At 43.4% G+C, this 26,068-nt stretch overlaps 1 protein-coding gene across 1 annotated transcript; it reads right to left on the bottom strand.

The window, feature by feature from the left end:
• On the bottom strand, positions 1–22,495 carry LOC311243715 (transmembrane and coiled-coil domains protein 1-like). The gene is made up of 5 exons (XM_084333046.1): positions 22,342–22,495; positions 17,919–18,176; positions 15,833–16,551; positions 9,197–9,332; positions 1–1,138 (listed from the first exon to the last, which is right to left on the bottom strand). The coding sequence occupies exons 1-5, from the start codon at positions 22,378–22,380 to the stop codon at positions 620–622; spliced, it is 1,671 nt and encodes a 556-aa protein (XP_084189172.1). The 5' UTR covers positions 22,381–22,495; the 3' UTR covers positions 1–619.
• Positions 22,496–26,068: the final 3,573 nt, after the last annotated feature.

Below are 26,068 nucleotides of genomic sequence, written 5' to 3'. Positions count from 1 at the left end.
TCATTGCTAGTAGGAACAGTAGAAGCACACAGAGTCTCTATCTCATCGAGACAGTGTCTTTTTTCTTCTCATGGAAATTAATAGTGCTCTGAGGAAAACGCTTCCGTCCGATCAAAATATCATCACAGCAGGAAAGTCTTTTTAATTCTACCAATCACAGCTAGGTAAAGAGTTCTCTTCCTGAAGGCGGCCAATCACATTTTGCGTGTCTCTCCGCAAAACGGGGGGGGGGGGGCCTCTTGAGGTGAATCAACCAAAAATCAGTTTCCTGATTTATAAACTCCTCTTCGTGCAGAGTGGGAGGAGCTTAATGCTACATGGTACTGAATAAAATATTGCTGAAAATAAAAAGAATATTATTAGAAATAATAATATACTCGATTAATCCCCTAAGAAATAAAAACAGTACAGTATGATGCTGCATTCTGTGAGGCATACGAACACTATAGTTCATCTTCAAAAATGTAAACAGTCTGTTCTTTCCTAAACGAAAGTCACATGTGAGGGGTTGATGTTGTTGTTGTTGTTGTCATTGTCTCAACTTGTTCCACCATCTCTCTTCTTCTTCTTCTTCTTCTTCTTCTTTCTCTTTTTAGTTCAAATCCTGTCCGTCATGTGCTCAGCCAATCGGACGAGGGCCACGCAGCCGACCTATCAGGCAGCCGCGCTGAGCCCTTCTCGGCTTCCTGCGCACACGACGACTTGAACAAAAAGTGACACACACACAGGGTGTCGTCGTCGTCGTCAGAGCAACCCGAGCGGGCGCGGGGGGGGCGGGGCTTATTATAATAACAAGGCTGGTCATCTGGGGGGGGGGCTGCTGCTGCTGCTGCTGCTGCAGCGCCCGGTGCGTGTACCCCGACAGCACGTCCCAGTTCCGCCACAGGAAGGCCAGGAGGAGGACGAGGAGCAGGGTGCAGAAGGAGCGCGAGCGCGTCCTCATCAGCGGCACCACGCAGTTGGCCACGGTGGAGACGAAGACCAGCAGCACGGCCATGAGGGCCAGCAGCACGTTGATGAGCTTGCCGAGCAGCGTGCGCGCCGTGGCGTTCTCCAGGCCCTCCAGCTGGACCACCTGTTGCTGCTGCTGCTGAAGCTCCATCTTGGAGATCCGGGTCTGGCACGCCTCCAGGGACTCCTGCAGGGGGGGGGGGGGGGGGGGGGGGGGGGGCACACAGGACGACACCTCAGCTGGGTATACCACTTTTTATACAATGGCATGCAAATATCTTCATTCTGATTGGCTGAAACAGTCAAGGTAGCCGTTGTTATTTCGTATCACACACTCCACACGACCCCAGATCCCTCCCACGACCGAATTACTTTTTCCGAATGAGTCCGCCATAGATAGACAAATGGAATGGTATGAATATATTTTCAACGAATCCTCCAAAAAAGATACAGTCAACTGGAATATGTTAGTTTGTTACACATATGTTGGATTATGTAATTGGTTTGTCATGACCCATTGTGAAACACAAGAAAAATCACAAAAAAAAAATTAAAAAAATAAATGGCAGTAGATTTTTTTTATTTATTTTGTTGTCAGACTTGGATCTACTATTGGATCTACTTTCTCTGTGGAGGGTTTTGTGAATACATCTCCATTATGCTTCAATTACTGTGTGTTTATTGTATAGCAATAAGGTTGGGTGAATTTGGCCATTGTATAAAAGCATTAAATCACTTGAGGCCGGGTGTTATACTCATTAGATCACACCTAGGGGGGTCTAACAACCCTCTGCTGCGCGTCGGGCCTAACAACCACCCCTAGGCGTGATCTAATGAGTATAACACATAACTCCGTCGCGTGATGTAATGGTTAAATACTGCACACTTGTGGTCAAGCTACAAAAAAGCAAGTTTGCGGAGACTTCAGGTAGCTTATAATGATGCCATGAGAATATTACTCAAAAGACCTAGATGGTGCAGGCGGTCAGGTGGCGTAGCGGAGATTGCGATCGTCACCAATGCAAGAGACTGCGGTCTCGACTCCCGGAGTCAGCATTGCCTTGGCTTGGGCTGATCGCTATACTAACTCGTTTGGCTGAGTTAGGGGGAGGGCAAGTCATGGGTGGGAAACTGGCGTTGTGGACAGCGACACCTACAGGTCAGGTCTGGGCGCTTGCTCAGCGGAGGCAGGACTTGAGGAAGGCAGCGTGACCTCCCACGCGTTACACTTCACCAATGAGAGTCCTCGCTGCCAGGTGAGAAGAGAGCCACTGGCTGTCGCCGCACGTGTCGGAGGAAGCGTGCGGATACTTCAGGGTTCCCTTGTACCGACCAGTAGGAGAACATGCACACAACAACCAGGTAGGGGAGGGGGGGGGGGAATTGGCACAACGACTAAATTGGGACGGGGAGAAAACAGAGAAAAATCTGAGAAAGAGAGATACAAAACAAAAAAAATACCTAGATGGTGTGTAGTGCAAGTGAAATGTGTGTGGCTGCACGTGTCAATACCTTCCAAGCTGTTTTAAAGAAATCTCATGTATAAATTCATCTGTCGGCTAAATGACTCTGGAAATGAGATCATTCTGGTTTTAATGGACATTAGGCTCCGTGCCACACGTTGCCACTCATCCATGTGGAGACATTGGCACAGCTGTCTATTTGTGCGTTGGTGTGTATTTTAACTAAGTGATGTTATTCTTGCCTGTTGTGTGTAATTTTATATAGGTTGTGTGTGTTTTATCTGTTTTATCTGGACCACGAGTCTGTATTAAAGTTTGATTGATTGATTATACACACAGAACAACACTGTAGCTGGGTATACACACACAGGGACTCCTGCATGGAGACAGATCAACACCTTAGCTGAGTATATCGTCCATAACATTACAAATGCCAGGGCAAAAGTCTGGCTTTTAGAAAATGTTGCAGTATTAGCATATTGTATTTTATCTCGGGTAGCTACTGTATATTTATTTGATTTATTTATGCAAATTGTTTAGTTCTTAAGATTATTTCCACGTTGTACCTGTGTCTGTTCTTTGCGACACTGTATGTCATGTTTGTGCCCCGAGACCAAGGACCACAATGGAAACAAGTCTCTGACTTTATTGTGTTTTACCCTTGACGTGTGTATTGTTACAATCGTCTAATAAATAAAATGTAATAAAATATACACACATGGTAGACAAACTCTGGTTCTATGTTGAACATCGCTGCACAACATAACAAGCTCCGCACCACGGGGCCTTCTGCTGGGCTGCTCCTCGCCTGTGGAGCGCCCTCCCTGACCACCTGAGAGCAGCACAGACCACTGCTGCCTTGTTTTTTTTAATTGCCTATGTTTTTAAAGTCTATGTTTTTAGATTTGGTTTCCAAATGTAGAGTGCAATATAAATTGAATGTATTATTATTATTATTATTATTATTATTATTATTATTATTATTATTATTATTATTATTATTATTATTATTATTATTATTATTATTATTATTGCATAGATCTTTCCAGAAGGATTCCTTCGCTAGGTGAACAGCTGGGGCCCCCGAGGGAACTTCCTGTCAGTTATTGTGTCAAATAACACTAAAGCAGGAAATAAACCGTTTACTTTAGAATGTTCATGCTGTCAAGTTAGAAAAGGTCTACTATAACAATGTGCGCCTACAACTATTATCACACAGACCTCTGGTTCCCTCTGTTGTCAGGGAAGGGAAGCACGGGGCAAGAGAAACTGAAATCTATGTCCTATATAGACAGGGGTGTAAAGTACTTAAGTAATTGTACTTCGTTACAATACTTGAGTACTGTTTTGGGGGATTTGTACTATACTCGAGTATTATTAGGTTTGTATACTTGTACTTTTACTCAATTACGTTTCAGAGGGAAAAAAACATACTTTTTACTCCTTACATTTAAAATGCAGACCTACAAAGTACAAAGTACAAATCTCGCAGGTCCAACAATTTTAATGAGTATATTTGTTTCTCTGGCCGAACAAACATTAACGCTATTAATCCTGCGGCCCGCTTTATTTAAAAACAGCCAATCAAATCCCCATCAATGGAAAATGAACCCGTCCATATCCATGCTGATTGGTCCTTGTGTAAGACTAGAAAGCGGGGATCTTTGATTAAACACCTGCTATCAGAAGAATAGACAGTCAGAGTGACGAGCTACAGAAGATGGTCACAAACGATAGTACGAGTGATGAAGAGGACGACAAGACGCCTGGTCTATCTCTTGCAATAAAAAAAAGTTTTTACTTTGACTTTTTAGTACATTTTAGTACATTTAAAAGTAGAAACGTTTTTTACTTTTACTCAAGTGTGTTTTTAGCCAGATACTCTGACTTTTACTTGAGTACGATTTTGAGACGGTACCCATACTTTCACTTAAGTATCATTTCTGGATACTTTTTACACCCCTGCCTATAGACCGCAACACTTCCGGTATTCTGAAATCATGGGAGAGAGAGCGGGGGGAGAACATTTATGAATGTGGATGAGAGCCTTGACATTAAGTGGTTGTAGCTACGGCTGTGGGGGTGCTGGAGACATGACCCAATAGACTTTTATACGCCTGAGTCTCCTGAATACGGAGAGACCAATCCCAAGTCGATCGGGACTTTCTCGGCCGAGCTATAGTCACTTTTCCGCACCTACTCCCAAACTCCTCATGCACAGATTGATAAACCTAGATCTCTGGACAATCCAGAGACTCCGTGGGCAATCTGTGCATGCAGAGTTCGGGAGTAGGTGCGGAAGTGACTATAGCTCGGCCGAGAAAGTGCCGATCGACTTGGGATTGGTCTCTCCGTATTCAGGAGACTCACTCAGGCGTATAAAAGTCTATTGGCGCACATATTTGTCATGACCCTGACGGGCAGACCCCAGGTGGTGAGAGCAGGCAACTGCACCTCCTCATCCATCACCCTCAACATAGGGGCCCCCCAGGGCTGTGTTCTGAGTCCCCTCCTCTACTCCCTGTACACACACGACTGTGTGGCTCAGCGGAGTAGCAACACAATCATCAAATTTGCCGACGACACAGTGGTGGTGGGCCTGATCTCTGCCAACGACGAGAGGGCCTACCTGGAAGAGGTCAAGGTCCTGGCGGGATGGTGCCAGGAAAACAGCCTCTCCCTGAACGTCAGCAAAACAAAGGAGATGATTGTGGACTTCAGGAGGTCGGGGGTCAAGGACTACAGCCCCCTCAGCATCGACGGGGCACCGGTTGAGAGAGTCAACAGCTTTAAGTACCTCGGAGCCTACATATCCGAGGACTTGACATGGACCACACACATTGACAGTGTTGTGAAGAAGGCACGACAACGCCTCTACTTCCTCAGGCGCCTAAGGAAGTTCCAAGTCAGTCAGAAGATCCTTAAGAACTTCTACTCATGTACAATAGAGAGCATCCTGACTGGCAACATCACCTCCTGGTTTGGGAATAGCACTGCACAAGACCGAAGCAGACTACAAAGAGTGACACGTTCAGCCGAACGCACAATCGGAGGGGGGCTCCCCACCCTCCAGAACATTTACAACAAGCGGTGCAGGGGGAAGGCTAAGAGAATTATTAAGGACTCGAGCCACCCGAACAACTGCCTCTTTGAACTGCTGCGGTCAGGCAAGCGATACCGGAGTCTCAAGGCGAGCACAGAAAGACTCAGAAGAAGCTTCTATCCCCAGGCCATCAGGCTGCTTAACGAACAATGAACACTACACAACAACAACCATCAAACGCACATAGCACACACATCCACACGCACACACTCACTTTAAACAAATACACTGTAGCACCCACTCCCCACACTTTATAGCACACACTCACTTTAAACAAACACACTGTAGCACCCACTCCCCACACTTTATAGCACACACTCACTTTAAACAAACACACTGTAGCACCCACTCCCCACACTTTATATTTATTGATGAAGGATTGCACTACAACTCGTACACCTTACTGTAAATTGTACCTAAATTGTACCTCATCCCATTTCTGCATTTCTGCTTTGCACTATATAATATTGTACATTAGTACACTGCATAGTATTGTATATTATATGGTAACTCAGTTACGTCTATTCTGCATCGAACATTGTACATTATGTCTATACTGAACACTGTGACCTCATTTTCTACTTCTAATTTACATGCTATACTATGTTATTTGATACTATCTTGTCTAGCACAGTCTCTGGAGCGTAACAGTAAGAAGCATTTTGTATGAAAGTATTCTGTACTTCTGTATGACAACTATTAAAGAAACTTGACGTCTTCGGTGAACAGGTCTATAGAGCGAAGCACGCAGACCCACATGTAGAGCACGCCAGGGCCCCGTTCCATGTACCGGGATAACCGAGTTAGCCGGATAACTTTATCAGGCTAACTGTGTTAGCCTGACTTTCCGATTTCATGTACCTGGATTTCCCAAATCACCATGACAACATATCCAAAAGTTTGAGCCTGCTCGAAAGCAGAGTTCAAGTTCAAGTTAGCCTGAACTATCGCCACGCCCCCGCAAAGAAGTGACAGCCCGTTTCCTGAAACTATTCCCACAGTCTACGATCTGCATTATACCATTCTGAATTACGTTTTTGTGCTCCATTCTTCCAGAGGGGGCTTTTGAAATGTAAAATAGACCCAAAATGCTGATATTAAATTCACTTTGTCCTAAATAATGCACGTTATATATACCGTGGCGACGGTGGCGCTCGCTCGTGCGACGTACACATGATGTGGTTATTTTAATTGTAACTGGGATTAAGATGTCTGATGAGATGCGCTGTTTGACGGATTTGAGAAATTGAATGAGCCGTTGACGTCACATGAATGAATGAGGATAAAGGAATAAAACTTCATTCAAAATAAGGGATATTCTAAACACGGGTCTCTCGTTCATTAATGTATAAACAATGAATCTATCCCATCTGGCACAGTGGCCCAGCGGTAGCGCTCATGTCTCCCAACCTAGCGATCCGGGTTCAAATCCCCGTGTTTCCAATATGATTTTTTTGAATATAATATTAATGATTATACGCCAAAGTAGCCTGGTTTTAAGTTAAAATATTATAAATCTACATGCATTGAGGATGTCATTCTTTATATAGCTCTCAACGTGCACCAAATTGAATTATTCCTATATTGCAAAAAGAAGGACCCCGGTCTTGAACCCGGGTCTTCCGTGTGGAAGTCAAAAGAACAACCCGTTGGACCACAGTAGAGATAAGTTAAACATTGACTATACATCAATCAATGGGTAAGAAAGCCGTCTCGTAATTCTGTATAACAGTTAACTAGTTATTTTCGCTAGCAAGATCTCATTTGATTATTCAATTCAGCAGGCAAGTTTAAAGAAATATAATCTGATTGATTGAGGTAATGAGGGACTTAGAATTAGCCTATAGATAACGCATTTAACTTGTCGGCGAGGCGATTGAGCCTATTGCAATCTGTCAATAAAGTCTTAAATCAATTAATCAATCAATGCCGTTGAGAATCAGGGTCTCTGCCATCGATACGTGCTGGCTTTCCACCTAAAACGGGAGCGCGCATCTAGCCTGACTTGAGCCTGACTCTCAAGTCTGGCTTGAGTTAACGAGACTGAATCCTCCTTTGTGAAACAGGAAAATCCCGGCTTTGAACATCGGGTTAACTGAAGCTGGATAATGGACATCTTGATCGACTTAGTTGAACCACGTACATGGAACGGGGCCCAGAAGCAATGTGTGTAAACATAAACAAATACACAGGCCAGACCTTTCTCGCACTGCAGTGTAGACACAGGCAACGAGACTAACACCTTGAACTTTCAGTAGGTTAGGGGAGGCACGGTGGCACAGTGGTCAGCACTGCTGCCTCACAGCAAGAAGGTCCTGGGTTCGAACCCCAGCAGGGGGCCTTTCTGTGTGGAGTTTGCATGTTCTCCCTGTGTTCGCGTGGGTTTCCTCCGGGTACTCTGGTTTCCTCCCACACCATAAACACATGCAGGCAGGGACTACAGATGAAAACTAGCTCATTAGCTAATTCTGGTACATTTACATTGATGTGGAAACTGAAGATGTTGATTAATGACAAACTTAAACTATATGGCCTTCTCATTACTACAGAGTATATTCAGACTCCTCAAGCATAGTTAAAGGTATTTTAAGTACTGCACTGGCCACTAATACATTTTCTACGTAAATGGTATGGTAAGAAACAAGTTTTTGAGATAATCTTACGTGTTTAAAGTAAATGGTATAGTAAGAGACTCGTTTTTTAAGATCATCTTACTTGTTTAAAATGTCTAGAAACTACACGTTCAGTCATAAAACAAGTACAATTAGTTGAAACAAGCTAAAAGGATCCGCCAGCGCAGAAGGAACACACCTCGGGATACGTCTCATGAGTCTACAGGAAAGGTAAACACCATGAAACATGAGACAGTCTGTGGTGTCGTGCCCATGTGGTCACGTTGTAAATAGATTGCCTCATTCTCAAGGAATCCCCTTCATTCAAGAGCTTCCTTGTCCACACCTCTCCAGAAGAAAGGTAGCACTGTGTGTATCCAGCATGCACACCACTCGGTTGTCTGGTAATCGGGAAGGTTCCCGGTTCGATTCCGGCTCCTCCCTCCCGGGGGCAGCGTGTTGAAGTGAGCAATTCTGTTTATACTACTGTATGTTTTTGACTATGTTTTATTTAAATTTTATTTTTATTCTGTATTCTATTTTATCATTAGTAATTAGTAACTATGTTTTAACCCTGTAGCACTTTGGGATCCTAGTGAACGAAAAGTGCACTACAAATACAATTTATTATAATTATTATTTTATTTATTATTACTGTTATTAATTCATTCACACTGTTGTGAATTGTATGTCTCGCCTGTTTTATCGCAACACTACTATCACCGAGATCCCCCCTTTCACTGCCACATGACAGCCGGTTAACCCTTTCACTGTGACAATACAGAAGGTTAGCCCTTTACCATCACACAACCGACGGCGATGCTCCATCATTAGCATCATTAGCTCCGCACGGAGCTAATGATGCTAATGATGGAGCATCGCCGCCGGTTGTGTGATGGTAAAGGGCTAACCTTCTGTCGTGTGGCAGTGAAAGGGTTAAAGAAGACGCGTCCGGCCCATGGGGACATCAACGTGTGTTACAAATATATTTGATTTGATTTGATTTGATTTGTGTGTAGGACGACATAACATTGTGACTGCTGCTGTAAGCCTTCCTCCAGACTGACCTGGATGTCCCTGGCCCTCTCGTAGGACTGGTAGGCGATCTTCTCCTCCATGCTGGCCAGCTCCTGCTTCAGGTTCAGGATCTCGTTCTGGTGGAGCTCCGTCAGGTCGTTTAGCTGCTCCTCCAGACGCTCGCACCTGAGAGGACACACGCGGAGAGGCAACACGTGAGACAGGGAGGCAACACGTGAGACAGGGAGGCAACACGTGAGACAGAGAGGCAACACGTGAGACAGGGAGGCAACACGTGAGACAGGGAGGCAACACGTGAGACAGAGAGGCAACACGCGGAGAGGCAACACGTGAGACAGAGAGGCAACACGTGAGACAGAGAGGCAACACGTGAGCCTCGGAGGCAATCATTCCCGCTCACACCCAGGCACGTGCACACACAGAGCCCAAAGGGTGCTCGAGCACCTGCCCTTTTGTGCCTCGTAAAAAAAGTGCCCTTTTTATGCCAAGTTTATTATATATATCTTTTTTTACGTCAGTGATAAAAGTGTCTTTCAAGGATAAGTGAGCTCCTGCACTGATTATTATAGTTCAATATTCAATATTTGATCACCAAAACCCCCCCAAAAAAACATAAAAAGGGGGCCCCCCCTCGCCCCAAAAAGGGCCCCCAGTCGCTTCACACACGCACAGGCCCAGTGCCCTTTTCAGCCTTTGAGCACCTGCCCCTCTAAAGTCCTGTGCACGTCCCTGTGCTCACACCCGAGACAGAGCACACACAGTAAATTTCGCAGAGTAAATTTTACTCAAACTGAGTAAAATTGTACTCAGATTGAGTAAAATTTACTCTGCAAAATGTACTGTGCACCGACAGAGAGGCAGCAACACGTGAGCCTCAGAGGCAATCAATCACACTCACACCTGACAGGATCAATCAATCACACTCACACCTGACAGGACCTCCGATTACAGTGTTGACATCTGTCTGCTGGAGGAAATCCCACTTGCTGCAATAAAAACGATTGAAGTGAGATGAACAGACTGAAAACGTTATTTTATTATATTAGATAAAACACGTTGACAAAGTTTTACTTTGCAGTTGAAAAAAAGGTAATAAATCGCAATATATCGCAATATTAATATTGCAATACTCGGCATATCGCAATATATTTTGAATCGCAAAATACTATCGTATCGTGACTTAAGTATCGTGATAATATCATATCGCGAGGCCTCTAGTGATTCCCACCTAGGGCTGCACGATTAATCGAAATAAAATCGCGATCTCGATTCATGCAATCTCATTTCTAAATGATGACGATTTCTTTTATTAAAAAAAAATCTTTTTACGATTCTGACTTGAGTTATTTTGTATGTTACAAGAGACTTTTAAGTTTAAGTCAAGCACTTTCATATATGTTATGTTTAGGTTTAAGTCAAGCACTTTGATATGTTATGTTGTCTGTATAAGAAAGAGTGCAATAAATGATTTTATTGAAAAAATAAGAATCGTGTGAGAGAATCGTGATCTCAATTCTTAGAGAAAAATCGTGATTCACATTTGAGGAAGAATGGCCCAGCCAATCCCTCCCCTACAAAGTAGTACAGTGTGCAACACAAACAGAGAGGCAACACGTGAGCCTCAGAGGCAATAAATCACTTAGACAAAGTAGTGCAGTGCAGCAGCTCCCGGGGCTTTAACAGATGGAGCCTGAAGCTGTGTGGTTAAATGACACCTGCCTAGACTGATGACCCCCCCCTCCTCTGAGCTGATTAAGACGTCCTTCCTCGTCTGCCGATTGAAGGTAGCCAATCGCAGAGAGGCAGCAGACTGAGCCCGACCAATGGGCAGACTCTCACTAGGAGGAATAGGACTCAGAAAAATACTTTGCTGATGCGTTTGTTTTGGCAGGTAGCCCACGGTGGAACCGGATGGCCAACTCTCTGGGATGAGAGAACAGGAGAATATGTTTTGTTCTTCTGGCCACGTGTGTCTGTCTGTCCTCCTGCATTCAGGCATGAAGGCTGTATTGTAGATACTACAAGACACACATAGATGTGATTAAGTGAATGATGTCGCTGCTGTCATCTCATTCATTAAAGATCTCACCAAACCTGCTCACAGAGAGAGAGGGGGGGGGGGGGGGAGAGAGCGAGAGAGAGAGAGCAAGAGAGACAGAGAGAGAGAGCAAGAGATAGAAAGAGGGAGACAGATAGAGAGAGCAAGAGATAGAAAGAGGGAGACAGAGAGAGAGCAAGAGAGCGAGAGAGACAGAAAGAGGGAGACAGAGAGCAAGATATAGAAAGAGGAAGACACAGAGAGAGATCAAGAGAGCGAGAGAGAGAGACAGAAAGAGGGAGACAGAGAGAGAGCAAGAGATAGAAAGAGGGAGACACAGAGAGAGATCAAGAGAGCGAGAGAGAGAGACAGAAAGAGGGAGACAGAGAGAGAGCAAGAGATAGAAAGAGGGAGACACAGAGAGAGATCAAGAGAGCAAGAGCGAGAGCGAGAGATAGAGAGAGAGCAAGAGAGATAGAATGAGGGAGACAGAGAGAGAGCAAGAGATAGAAAGATTGAGACACAGAGAGAGAGACAGAGAGAGGGAGAGAGATATACAGAGAGAGAGAGAGACAGAGAGAGGGAGAGAGAGATATACAGAGAGACAGAGAGAGGGAGAGAGAGATATACAGAGAGAGAGAGCAAGAGATAGAAAGAGGGAGACAGCGAGAGAGCAAGAGATAGAAAGAGGGAGACACAGAGAGACAGAGAGACAGAGAGACAGACAGACAGACAGACAGATAGACAGACAGACAGACAGACAGACAGACAGACAGACAGACAGACAGACAGACAGACAGACAGACAGACAGACAGACAGACAGACAGACAGACAGACAGACAGACAGACAGACAGACAGACAGACAGACAGACAGACACGAGCCGGCTGAGACAGTCAACTAGCTTTAGGGCCGTATTGCCTCGCTGTGGCAGAGTGCCCCCCCCCCCCTCGTATATGTGGCTTTAGCTTAGTGAAATCTCTTCGTACATGGCATCAGAGAAAATAATGTTCAATCAAAACAATCTCTGATAAATGCTGGTCTGGATTTAATAATAATAATAATAATAATAATAATAATAATAATAATAATAATCTTTATTTATAAGCACCTTTTCATACATAGAATGCAGTGCTTAACAGAGCAATTTTTTTTTAAATAAAACACAAAATTGCTTAAGGTTTAAAACCACAAACAAAAAAATAGCAAAACATGATTATGAAAATAGCTAAAAAGCATAAATGACAACAGGGATTTTAAAATCAGCTAAAAGCAAGAGTATAAAAATAGGTCTTGAGCTGTGTTTTAAAGCTATCCACATAAATGCTGGTCTGGATTTAGGCAATACATTTGCCTAAGATTACATAGCAGGTTGACGATGTATTGTCAGATATTTAAAACATGTCATCTTGATTCTTCTGAAACCACTACTTAATATTTGTCTACCCATATTTATTCGTCTCATGCATACAATGTTGAGTCTTGGAAAGGTGCTCTGTACGGGTAATAATGTACAAAGAAAACATAACGTTTGTGCCGTGGCGGTGCGGCGCTATCACTACCGTTGCACGGGCACTGCAGTACCGGCATGACTCCGTGTGAAAGTGATTTCTAGTTGATGTAATGTAGATCTTTACACAGGGTGAGGAGATATATTGCAATGAATGAAAATGTAAAAGTCACTATTTGCTCTCTGATGAAAGGATGTACCGTTAAGATATTTACTTGTGTGGGACAGATGTAAAGGGCACCTGGTCAGACAGGTGTCGCTGGGCTCTTTAGGTATTCAAGGAATTTATTGAGGTCCTAGTCTGGGAATGGGTCTGGTATTTTTTTCGGGGTAAGGGGGGGTTGAATTAGATGCCTTCTGCTGCAATTCTTACTAGAGGGGAGGGGGGTTGTTTATTTTTAATTCTTATTGGAGCTTTACAGCCTTTTCTGACCTGATGCTATGTATACTGATGCTGTACACATTTTTTTTAAATAGCAATAAAAACCAGTGTAAAAAAATGAATAAAAAAAGCTCTAGGGCCGTCCTCCTCAGTCACATGGGGAGTTTTTCATGGCGTTTCCTATTGAAACAAACGAGTTCTAGAGCTCTACAGCTTCTCTGTGAACGATGATTGCCCCCCCCCCCCCCCCCCCATAGCAGCAAACATGCTGAAATTAACTCATTAGCTCGCATTCTACAGGTCGGCCGGTATTTATAGCTGAGAAGACAAACACTAAACCTTGGCCTAAGATGGACATTTTAGGAAGAAGAATGCTCCTGTCTCCTTATCACTCAGACCCTCTCTCTCCCCATTTGGCGCTTTCTCTCCCCCGCCCTCTCTGTCCCTATTAGGCTACTCCTTCTCTGGATCTTTCTAACCTCTTGTTGGGACATTGAGGAGGAATGTTAGCGGTTTAAGCACAGAGGCCCAACTCACGGCAGCCCGGTACGTATATACACAGACAGACAAAAACAAACGTGCAGAGGAAGATGTCTTTGGTTCATTACAATTTACTCAAGCACAGTACCAGACACAATATTCCGGACACTGGGAATACATTCCCTGAGATCCATAGATGCCCCTAGATACCAAGAACATGCAAATGGACCTTGTCGAAGTGGAGCAATGTTCCATTTACTTGGGTTACGTACTTTTAGGCAGATTTTCTGAAAATATGGCTAGGGCTTAAGAGGTTAACCAACAGGATGACTCAGAGTAATGATACTATAAAAAGAGAAATGGATGAATATGAATACATATAAAGAAATATATGATATATATATAAAATAATAATGCCCGGCCAACAAAGCCCATACATGTTTTAAAGCCGACCGTAGTTGGAAAGCAGCGCTTGCACCTTGACAGTCGGTCTGAGCACCACAGTTGTGTCAAGGTGCTCTCTGTATCTACAGCACATGATAACGGTGATATTCAGCCACAGAGAAGAGCAAGTGTTGTTGCCTTGACAAACACATCGACCCCAGATAACACCACAATATAAGTGGGCAGTGCTGACTCAGGAGTGCGTGTTAGTATAAAGGGTGAGAGCTGTTTCTGCTTTACAGCCTGACTGACGTAATGGGCTTTTTTTGTTTTTGGTAATAAAAAAATATATATATACAGTATATATATATATATATTAGGGGTGTAACGGTACACAAAAACCACGGTACGGTACGTACCTCGGTTTTGAAGTCAAGGTTCGGTACGGGTTTTCGCTACAGTGGGGGAAAGTTTGGCTTTCCATGTTCCACTCAGGGGTGATGTAGTGTGCAGTAACTAATATTCTATATTGAAATTAATAATCGACTTGTAAATATTCTTTTATAATAATAATTATATTCGATTGTGGAAAAAACAGCCCCCAACAGTGGGTGGCCTGGGAGATGCTGGAGAGGCCCCCCTTGACGCTGTCCACCACGCCCTCGCTGAAGCCTGTGACCTTGGCGCCCACGTCCTTCAGGCCCTGCTGCATGTCCCGCAGCACGTCCTTGGGCTGCCGCGGGATGCCGCTGTGCTCCACCTCGCGCAGCTTGCGGTGGTAGTGCTCCAGCTTCCGCTGCAGCTGCTGGATGGTCTGTGGTAACTAATAACTAATATTCTATATTGAAATTAATAATCGACTTGTAAATATTCTTTTATAATAATAATTATATTCGATTGTGGAAAAAACAGCCCCCGGTGGGAGGTCGTTAGTGGTTAACATACCGTTGTATTTGTTCGGTACACAGCCGTTTCGGTACAGATACGTGTACCTTTACACCCCTAATATATATTATACTATATAAATATATATTAATTTTTTCTTACCTGGAGTGCTATCTATCCATCCAGGTGGTTTCAGTGTGAATCGTTTAGTTTTGGAGATATCTGCCGTAGAGATATCTACCATCATCACAATGGAAACTATAAAATGTTTTAATTGAGTATTTTCTTTCCTTGGAACTGTGTGTCTAAAACCATGAGCTCACTTGTCTGAATGTTTTACTGTTTGTTTTTGTCTGAAACAAATGTATTTTTTTGCTGTCCTTCTTGGCCAGGTCACTCTTGTAAACAAGATTTTAATCTCAATGTGTTTTTATCTGGTTAAATAAAAAATGGAGCCGAATGGAACGCGGCTTGTGGCGCTCAAAGTAGTGATGTTTTAAGTTTTGGGTGAACTAACCCTTTAAGGAGCTACGCTGCTCGTTTTCTTCCCCGCCCAGGGTTCCCACAGACATTGCAAAATGAAATTCAAGGACTTTCAAGTACTTTCCTAAGCACTATTTCTCATTTTAAAAAGGGCATTTAAAACAATTCACTTTTAAATGCTGTTTTTTTATAGAAAAAAAAACAGATCCAATATTTATGACTTAAAACCAATTTCCGACAATTAGTTACACTTTAAATTAATATCTTGATTCAGAACAATTTTATTATGGATGAACAAAACTTTCAATGCGACTTTTTAAGCCCCTTGTTAAAACATTTGCTGTTTTCAAGGAATTCCAGGCCTTGACTCTTTTTTTTTTTTATCAAACACTTTAAGCACTTCAAGGACCTTGTGCGAACCCTTCTCTCTCCTTCTCTTCTCTCTCTCTCTCTTCCCGCCTCCCTCCCTCCCTCCCTCCCTCCCTCCCTCCCCAGCCACTCACCTGAAGCGCTCCTCCTGCAGGGCCTGCATGATGACCGTGTAGTCCCTTTGGTAGTGGCTCTTCAGTCCCGCCAGGCTCTCCTCCAGCCGCGCCTGGCCCTCCCTCAGCTCCTGCACCTCCTGCAGCAGCATGTCCAGCCCGGAGCTCTGGCTCCTCTCCAGGGTGTTGCCCTTGGAGCTGGGGGGCCCTCCGGGGGCCCCCGTGATGCTGTTGGCCCCCGCCGACCCCGACGTGGCGCTGGAGCAGTCGTCCTCGCTGCCGTACTTGGGGCTGGACTGGAGGTGGTGGTGCCCGACGACGTTGTTGCCCAACGACCGCACCCCGGCCCCCCCCGCCGTCGCCACCCCGTCCTCCCCCCCCCCCGCCGCGGGGTCGTCCAGGGAGTCCCTCAGGGAGGGGATGTTGTCGGCGCTGCCGAACTTGTTGCGGATGAGCGAGGCGATCTCCCGCGGCTTGGAGACCACGGCGCCGGCGGCGGAGTGGGTGGCCTGGGAGATGCTGGAGAGGCCCCCCTTGACGCTGTCCACCACGCCCTCGCTGAAGCCTGTGACCTTGGCGCCCACGTCCTTCAGGCCCTGCTGCATGTCCCGCAGCACGTCCTTGGGCTGCCGCGGGATGCCGCTGTGCTCCACCTCGCGCAGCTTGCGGTGGTAGTGCTCCAGCTTCCGCTGCAGCTGCTGGATGGTCTGCGCCGACTTCTGGTTCTTCTTCTCGAACACCTGACGGGACGACGACGACGCAGGGTTAACGTTTTCAGGGGAGATTTAAAAAAGCCTTAAAGGATGAAATTATTCAGTATAGTTTTGAGTAAACATCAAACATTTGTTTTTTTTCTTTAAAAAAATTCTATCTTGCAGCATATTTTAAGTTTTTCTTTCTTATATTAATTTAAAATATATTTCGTTTTTTTAAGAATTTGTAAAGGATAGGCAAAAATAAGCCTATTCCTTTTTTTCGGTCGTTGATTTTGGATTTTGTGTGTGAGTTTGCCTTGAATATGTACATTTGTGTGTACATGTACGGGTGTGTTTGATTTGTCTGTAAACAAGACCGAAAAATAAACTTCATTCATTCATTCATTCATTCATTCATTCATTCATTCATTCATTCATTCATATTCATTCATTCATATACATTAGTTTTGTTTGACACTGGACTATACATTTGTAAATACAGTCATACTCTTCACTGTTCTTACTCTTTGCACGTAACCGCCCAATTGCACAGCCCTGCTAAATAGTCCAGCCCACTGTATTGTTATTTTTATTCTAATTAGTGTATATACACTTGACCACATTGTGCACAGTTGTACAGCCCTGGCCTATTGTTTTATTTATTTCATAATGATATTCTATTCTATTGTGCTTCTATTGTAATTGAGTTTATATTTGATTTTATTTTATTCCACCTTATTATTTTATTATCTGTCCGTTAAATGTCGCACCGAAAACAACAGAATCAAATATATATTAGATTAGATTTAGATTATTGGATTATTAGATTATATATTGTAACTATTTATTGTAGGGAAAATATAACTGAGAGGGCACACATACCCTCATCTCGCACCTTGTTGCCCATATGCACAGTTGCCCAGAGTTAATTATATTGATTTGTTATATTGTTTACACTGCCTTTTTACTACCTGTACCTCCCCCCCCCCCCTCCCCCATGCTGCTATGATGCCTGAATTTCCCCAAGGGGATCAATAAAGGAATATCTTATCTTAGAGTACACTGAAGAAGTGTGCTGTGTTAATAATTTACAGTTCAATGTTCTCTCAATGTCCCTCTTAGAGAGAGGAAGAATGGGAGATAGACGGGGGAAGACATTCGGCAAAGGTCGCCGGGTCCGGGAGTCGAACCCGGGACGGCCGTGTTGCGCCACCCTGGCGCCCTATATTACATATATTATTAACAAATTGTTCTAAATAAATAATAACGATAATAAATAATTTGAAGTTTGAATTTTTTTTTTTACAACTGAGGTAGGTAGATTACATTTTTAGAGACTAAAGTACAGAAAAAGGTACCGTTGGGTACCGGTACCGGTATCGGTTGAAATGTAAACGGTACCCGTTGCCTACATGCTTGATGCGCGCGCTCTGCTGCTTGTCTGCGTTGTGGGCCAGCTTGAGGTACTCCGCCACATTGTCGTCCCTGGCCGTCTGCTCGATCTTGATCTGCTCCGTGAGCTTGAGGATCTTCTGCTGCAGCTGGGCGATGGCCTGCTTGGTGCGCTGGGGGTCCGGCGTGCCGTCATCGCCCCCCGAGAAGGAGCCGTCCGCCCCATACGACACGGCCAGAGTGGTCTGGGCCAACCCGCTCACCTCCAACCGTTCAATCTGAGGGGAGAGAGAGGGGGGGGGGAGGGGGTAAGAGATAAGATAAGGGCTCAGTGGCTCAGGAGGTATAGAGCGGTCTGGTCTGGTAGTCGGAAGGTTCCCGGTTCGATTCCCGCTCCTCCCGGGCAGCGTGTCCTTGAGCAAGACACTTAACCCCTAACTGCTCCCGATGTGCAGGTTGGCATGGTGTGTGAGTGAGTGAATGGGTGAATTTGCAGGAACAAAATTGTAAAACACTTTGGATAAAAGCACTATATAAAAATGCATCTTAAGAGAAGATATTCCTTTATTGATCCCCTTGGGGTTCATATAGCAGCATGGGGGATGGGGGGAGGTACAGGTATGGGCAGGGTAATACTAGAAGACGTAATACAGGCAATAAAACTATAGTAGGCTACAGTAGAAAAGTTAAATTAGGCAGTGTAAACTATATATATACTAACCTTACTGTCATGCACATGTCCTAATATACTCTGCAGCACTCAACACTTTGATGAACATTGTTACTCAGCTGATAGAGTTGTACCCTTCCTGCTGACTTGTTGCACAAAACTTCTAAGTCGCTTTGGATAAAAGCGTTCAGCTAAATGACTAAATGTAAATGTGTATAATTAACTCTGGATATACACATAATATGAGCAAGTAGGCAGTGTGATCAAAGGTGCAGATGAGGGTCTGTATGCCCTATCATTTATATTATACATTACAATGGTATAATCCGTTATCCGTATACTGAACCGTCTCAGTGTGTACCGTACCGAACGGCTGTGTACCGAACGAATACAACGGTATGTTAACCACTAACGACCGCCCACCGGGGGCTGTTTTTTTTCACAATCTAATATAATAATTTTTTTTAACAAGTCGATTATTAATTTCAATATAGAATATTAGTTACTGCACACTACATCACCCCTGAGTGGAACATGGAAAGCCAAACTGTCCCCACACTTTACCGAAAACCCGTACCGAACCTTGACTTCAAAACCGAGGTACAGTACGTACCGCACCATGGTTTTTGTGTACCATTACACCCCTAATTACAATAAATATAGTTACAATAGACACTAGAATCCAAATATATACCATGAGTAAGTAAGTATACAGTATACACAGGTGCAGTAGTATAAGGTACGTATGGCGTGGTATACGTTGGAAGAAGGGCAAAGGGGAGCGGAGATGGGGGGGGGGGGGGGGGGGGTTGAGGAAGAGTAAAGGAGGGAGAGAGAAAAAGACATTTAAGTTGCATTATGAGGAAGCGTTGTCATCTCGCTGACGAGACTAAAAACAGTAGACTTTTCCCCTGCGTCTGAGAGAGAGAGAGAGAGAAATCTGTGTCAGCGGAGATTGGGGTCACTAGCGGTCAGCTACGCTTCTCCGAAAAGAGTGATGCATGATCACAATATTTTTATACCCGGTGCCCCATAGAGATAAGAAAGCAGAAGATCTGTCCAGTTTCTGTTGTTTGCAGAACAACAGAACACATACACACACACACACACCCTGTGTGGTAAGAGCCATGATGAAGGCATGAAGGGGTGACAGTGACTCAAGAGGTATAGACCAACCTCGTCTGGTTGTCTGGTAATCCGGAGGTTCCCAGTTCGATTCCCGCTCCTCCTGGGCAGTGTGTCGAAGTGTCCTTGTCCTTGAGCAAGACACTTAACCCCTAATTGCTCCCGATGAGCAGGTTGGCACCTTGCATGGTCACCTCCACCGTCGGTGTGTGAACGTGTGAGTGAATGTGAGGAACAAAATTGTAAAGCGCTTTGGATAAAAGCTGCTATATACGGGCGGCTAAGTGGCGCAGTGGGCAAGGTGATCGCCACTAGTGCAGGAGATGCTGGGTTCGAGCCCAGCTCTCGGCATTGCTACCGGTTGTTCATACTAACACAATTGGCAGTGTTAGGGGTGGGAAAGCTGGTGGGTGGGTCCTGGTCATTGTAAACAGCGACTCCTACAGTTCGGTCGGGGCGCCTGCTCAGCGAGGAAAGGATCTAAGAGCAAGGGAAGGATCTGGAGGGAGGTAGTGTGATCCTTCCACACGTTACACCCTCTCAGTGAGAGTCCGCGCTGCCAGGTGAAAAGAAGCGGTTGATTGGCTACACATGTGTTGGAGGAAGCATGTGATAGCCTCCACTCTCCCAGACTGACTGTAGGGGGTAGAGTGCGCAGCGACCAGGAAGGGGATTGGGAATTGGCATAACGACTAACATTGGGATGGGAGAAAAACGGAGGAAAAAGGAGGGGGAAAAGATTCAAAAAATATATAAAAAAAGCTGCTATATAAATTCACCATTTATTATGTTAGCCCAAACATGTTGGTTTTACAAATAGCAAACAATAGATGTGTCTTCATTCTATTAACCCCAAAATGTTAAATATATATATATATATTTTGTCTTTTTATCTCCCTTTCTCTGTCTTGGCATTACAAATGAATCAGTGCTAGAAGTCCACAAAAAAAAGCCAGAGCTATCCACAGATATCTTTGTCTGGTTAGACAGGTGAGTGGTGGTATAATGTTAACTTTACAGATTTGTAGTGTCAAATTTCCCTCTGGATAATTAAAGTATTTCTATTCTATTCTATTCTATTCTATTTTCCATCCTGTGAGCATCAATATAGGACACATTCGACAGGATGTCGGGTTTGTGAATGCAGCTGTTACACTATAGCTGTGTAGCACATAAACTTAGCTTTTTTCAAACAATGGCCCAGTTTGATAATGTCAAAAAGCACTGCACTTGGTCAAACGTCATTCAGGGCTGTTGCTGCCATGCAGGGACTGGAATAACCTACACAAATCTCTCAAACTGGTCACCTTTATGCCTATAAGTCAACATTCAAGCACTCTCTGTCTCTGATGAACATTCTCACCGATTCCTGCAACTGTTTCTCAACCCAGTGACATCCCCCCCCCCCCTGTCTGTCATGGTGCCCCTCTCACTGCTATATTGCTTGTTGTATGTATATATTTATATTCTAATAATAACATATATTGTATGTCGGAAATGTTTAATCCTGAGTTCTGAATTCCTTTTCAGCCCCCCCCCCTTAAAGAGGCGTTGTCAGGCCATCACCATTGTAAATAATCATTTGTTCTTAATTGATTTGCCTGGATAAAGGTAAAATAAAATAAATACAAAACTATGTAAAAAAACCAAAGGCGCTATCAATATCGAAAGCGTTCCTATATCGTATATCTATTTTCAGTTGCAAGATATGGTCCATGTGAACAGAATGTACGCAGCCCAGGGACCTATACTATACAATCACTCGAGAAGAAGTGTTTACTCTGGCTGTCAGATGTTACTTGATCTATGAATCTATGAATAGAAATAGAATAATTCTACTTCTCAACATCTGAAAAAAAAGTTGGAAAGTTGGAACCGACGACAAGCACCCTGCGGGGGGGGGGGGGGGGCGTTCCTGTGGGATGTGAAAGGAAACAGGGATAGTCAGGGGGACCGCGGGGAAGAGACCGACTGAAGGGGGGGGGATCACAATGAATAATCGCGCGGACATCTAGCATCGACTATCAATCATCCATCATCCTCCTCCTCCTCCTCCTCCTCCTCATCATCATCATCCTCCGCCATGTGAAGGCAGTGGGCACAAGCCACGCTCAACTCATCTGCGCGTGCGCAACAACATGACTAATTGATGACAAGCACTACTGTAATTGTGCGTAATAACACTTTCAACACTACACCATATTTGTATCTATTTATTACAAAGGGATTTGCACGACATCCTATACCTCATCCTTGCATTTGAAAAAGCTTGCATTTTTTTTTTTTTTACTTCACTTTGTACTTTAGTATATTGTATATTTTGTAGTGTTTGGTCTTTATTCTTTTTATACTGTGTATGAAGCACAATGTCTCAGGAGGCAACAGAACCAAGCATGTCACTGTAATGTACATGTACCTTATATATAGATATATATGTGACAACAAATACAACAAAACATGAAACTTGAAACTGTAATTGCGCGATTGACAAAAGACCAACCGCAATACTGTACATCCGGGAGAGCACACCGAAACCAGAACACGTATTATTATAGTTTCAACTGAAACGATTACTAAATAAATAATAATAGAGATCAATCTGACTAGAAGATGTCACACTGACTGCGCGCAGAGAGAGAGACGCTCACCTTTCCATTCCTCAGGCGGAGAAATTGTTCCCAATGCATTGTCGCCAAAAGCGTGAACTACTGTCATCTGTCATCTGTCATCTGTTTGTTGTAAATCCTGTAACAACGTGTCCCGCTGTGAGGCTACAGTAACAGGAGCGTTTCGCCGGGTGTTCTGCGCCTCCTCTACTCTCCAACTGTCCAAACGTGTTGTGAGAAGTTGAAGCGCACCTGAAACTGTCCGTCCTCCTCTCCGTGACGCGCCTCCTCCCGCCCCCCCCCCCCCCCCCATGGTGACACGTGCCCTGGGATGACATCATCCTCTGAGCTCTGAGCTACAGTACAGCAGGCTGCCTGCCAGGCGTCACTGTCACCGTCTATCTATCCTCCACCATGGTCTCGTCTCCACTGTGTTAAAAGTAGGAGCGATTTTAAATCGCGCGCACTGTGTAGAATAGAATGGTCTAGTGATTGATTGATTGATTGATTGATTGAAAACTTTATTAACAGATTGCAGAATGGGTACAGTACAGTACAGCTCAATATCAATACATACAATTGTTAAGGGGATGCAGACCAGAGAAAGACTTTCGTCTTGTTTACATCAGGGTCCCCCATTTTCAATTCATCGTAACATATATGACATACATGACATACAGATAGACAGAACTGCTACATCTATACATTTATGACATATTAGATTTGCAATTACAGTACTGTTTGTGATACAAAAAGAGTCCAGAAAAAAAAGTATATACATTTGACGTAGAAATGAGAGAGAGAGAGATCTAAAAGGTACATTATTTGACCATTATGGACAATTCACTATGAATTGAAAATGGGGGACCCTGTTTACCCTGTTACCTGTTTATTGCACAATGTTTTTTTTTGTATTGGATTCTATTATATGTTGTACCACTGTATTGCACATCCTAGCGGGCAAGACCACCCGCATTTCATTGTATACTTGTATGCCGTGACAAATAAAACTCTTGACTTGACCCTGATGTAAACAAGACGAAAGTCTTTCTCTGGTCTGCATCCCCTTAACAATTGTGTGTATTGAGCCGTAATGTATTCTGCAATCTGTTAAATAAAGTTTTCATTCATTCATTCATGGAGGTCTGAATTTAATTGATCCGAAAGCATGTGTATTTGATTTAGGCCTCTTAAATAAAGTAAAATGTTGTACAGCCCTGGCCCATTCCCACTTGAATTTTATAATTCTATTCTATTCTATTGTGCTTCTATTTTAATTTAATTTATATTCCCTTTTATTTTATTCCACCTTTTTATGTTTTATTCGACCTTAATATCTTGTCTGTCCGTCAATGTCACACCGAAAAACGACCAAATCAAATTATATGTGAAAACTGAAAACTATACTTGGCAATAAAGACCTTTCTGGTTATGATTATGAAGATACAAAACAACTTTGATGACTTGGCAAACTATAGCTATTATTGTCTAATAAACTAATCTACAAGTATAATGTGCACTGCTCAGTAAGATGATATACTGTATGACTGAGCAACGATCCACAATGAAAACATGTCCAGACGAAACAAACATGACCCAAAAACATGTAAAGAGCCTTAAACTGTGATTTCCTATCGCGCCCCAGTGTGAAGTGACAGACTGTGAAGAGACAGACTGGCTATGAGGGAAATCCCTGACATTGCTTAACAATGAGGGTCAGTCTGGGTGGAGACTTTACCATCAATCAGATGCTCTAGGCCGCGGCGATTGAAGAGGATTACTGGGCAAGAAAACCAGTCGGACGTCCTATTAAGACACGCACGCACACACACACACACACACGGACGCACGCACGCACGCACGCACACACACACATTCTTGTAAATGTCAAAAATATCTCCCATTTTCAAAATTAAGCTTTATATGTATATATATATATATATATATATATATTTTTTTTTAATAATTATAATTAAAAATAAATACAATATAGCCTATATATGTATTGATATATATATAATATATGTATTATATATACATATTCGTTTTTTATTATTATTATTAGACTTTTTTTATATATGCTATACTATATTTAAAAAAGGTCTAATAATTTGCTAATAAAGACCATATAATAATATATATATTTAAAATAAGACAACATTGTAGGTAAGCCTAGTCACGATTACAGCATCAGAGAGGAGCTGCTGGCATGAAGTTGGGCAACACAACGTGCCCATATGAGAGACAGCATTAACACATTAACGTTAGTCACTACAGGCCATATGAGAGACAGCATTAACACATTAACGTTAGTCACTACAGGCCATATGAGAGACAGCATTAACACATTAACGTTAGTCACTACAGGCCATATGAGAGACAGCATTAACACATTAACGTTAGTCACTACAGGCCATATGAGAGACAGCATTAACACATTAACGTCAGTCACTACAGGCCATATGAGAGACAGCATTAACACATTAACGTTAGTCACTACAGGCCATATGAGAGACAGCATTAACACATTAACGTTAGTCACTACAGGCCATATGAGAGACAGCATTAACACATTAACGTTAGTCACTACAGGCCATATGAGAGACAGCATTAACACATTAACGTTAGTCACTACAGGCCATATGAGAGACAGCATTAACACATTAACGTTAGTCACTACAGGCCATATGAGAGACAGCATTAACACATTAACGTTAGTCACTACAGGCCATATGAGAGACAGCATTAACACATTAACGTTAGTCACTACAGGCCATATGAGAGACAGCATTAACACATTAACGTCAGTCACTACAGGCCATATGAGAGACAGCATTAACACATTAACGTCAGTCACTACAGGCCATATGAGAGACAGCATTAACACATTAACGTCAGTCACTACAGGCCATATGAGAGACAGCATTAACACATTAACGTTAGTCACTACAGGCCATATGAGAGACAGCATTAACACATTAACGTTAGTCACTACAGGCCATATGAGAGACAGCATTAACACATTAACGTTAGTCACTACAGGCCATATGAGAGACAGCATTAACACATTAACGTTAGTCACTACAGGCCATATGAGAGACAGCATTAACACATTAACGTTAGTCACTACAGGCCATATGAGAGACAGCATTAACACATTAACGTCAGTCACTACAGGCCATATGAGAGACAGCATTAACACATTAACGTCAGTCACTACAGGCCATATGAGAGACAGCATTAACACATTAACGTTAGTCACTACAGGCCATATGAGAGACAGCATTAACACATTAACGTTAGTCACTACAGGCCATATGAGAGACAGCATTAACACATTAACGTTAGTCACTACAGGCCATATGAGAGACAGCATTAACACATTAACGTTAGTCACTACAGGCCATATGAGAGACAGCATTAACACATTAACGTTAGTCACTACAGGCCATATGAGAGACAGCATTAACACATTAACGTTAGTCACTACAGGCCATATGAGAGACAGCATTAACACATTAACGTTAGTCACTACAGGCCATATGAGAGACAGCATTAACACATGAACGTTAGTCACTACAGGCCATATGAGAGACAGCATTAACACATGAACGTTAGTCACTACAGGCCATATGAGAGACAGCATTAACACATTAACGTTAGTCACTACAGGCCATATGAGAGACAGCATTAACACATTAACGTTAGTCACTACAGGCCATATGAGAGACAGCATTAACACATGAACGTTAGTCACTACAGGCCATAT

The sequence above is a fragment of the Notolepis coatsorum genome (assembly GCF_963971535.1).
Source record: "Notolepis coatsorum genome assembly, chromosome: 17".
NCBI classification, from domain to species: domain Eukaryota; kingdom Metazoa; phylum Chordata; class Actinopteri; order Aulopiformes; family Paralepididae; genus Notolepis; species Notolepis coatsorum.
Note: the sequence above shows the minus strand (reverse complement) of the source record. Positions and strands in the feature narration are given on the sequence as shown.

Coding starts and splice junctions, on each gene's coding strand:
- LOC311243715 (XM_084333046.1), bottom strand. CDS start 22,380: ATGCATTGGGAACAATTTCTCCGCCTGAGGAATGGAAAG. Junction 16,552..17,918: donor AGAGCGCGCGCATCAAGCAT/GTAGGCAACGGG, acceptor TCGTCCCGTCAG/GTGTTCGAGAAGAAGAACCA. Junction 9,333..15,832: donor CTGCAGGAGGAGCGCTTCAG/GTGAGTGGCTGG, acceptor GTGTCCTCTCAG/GTGCGAGCGTCTGGAGGAGC.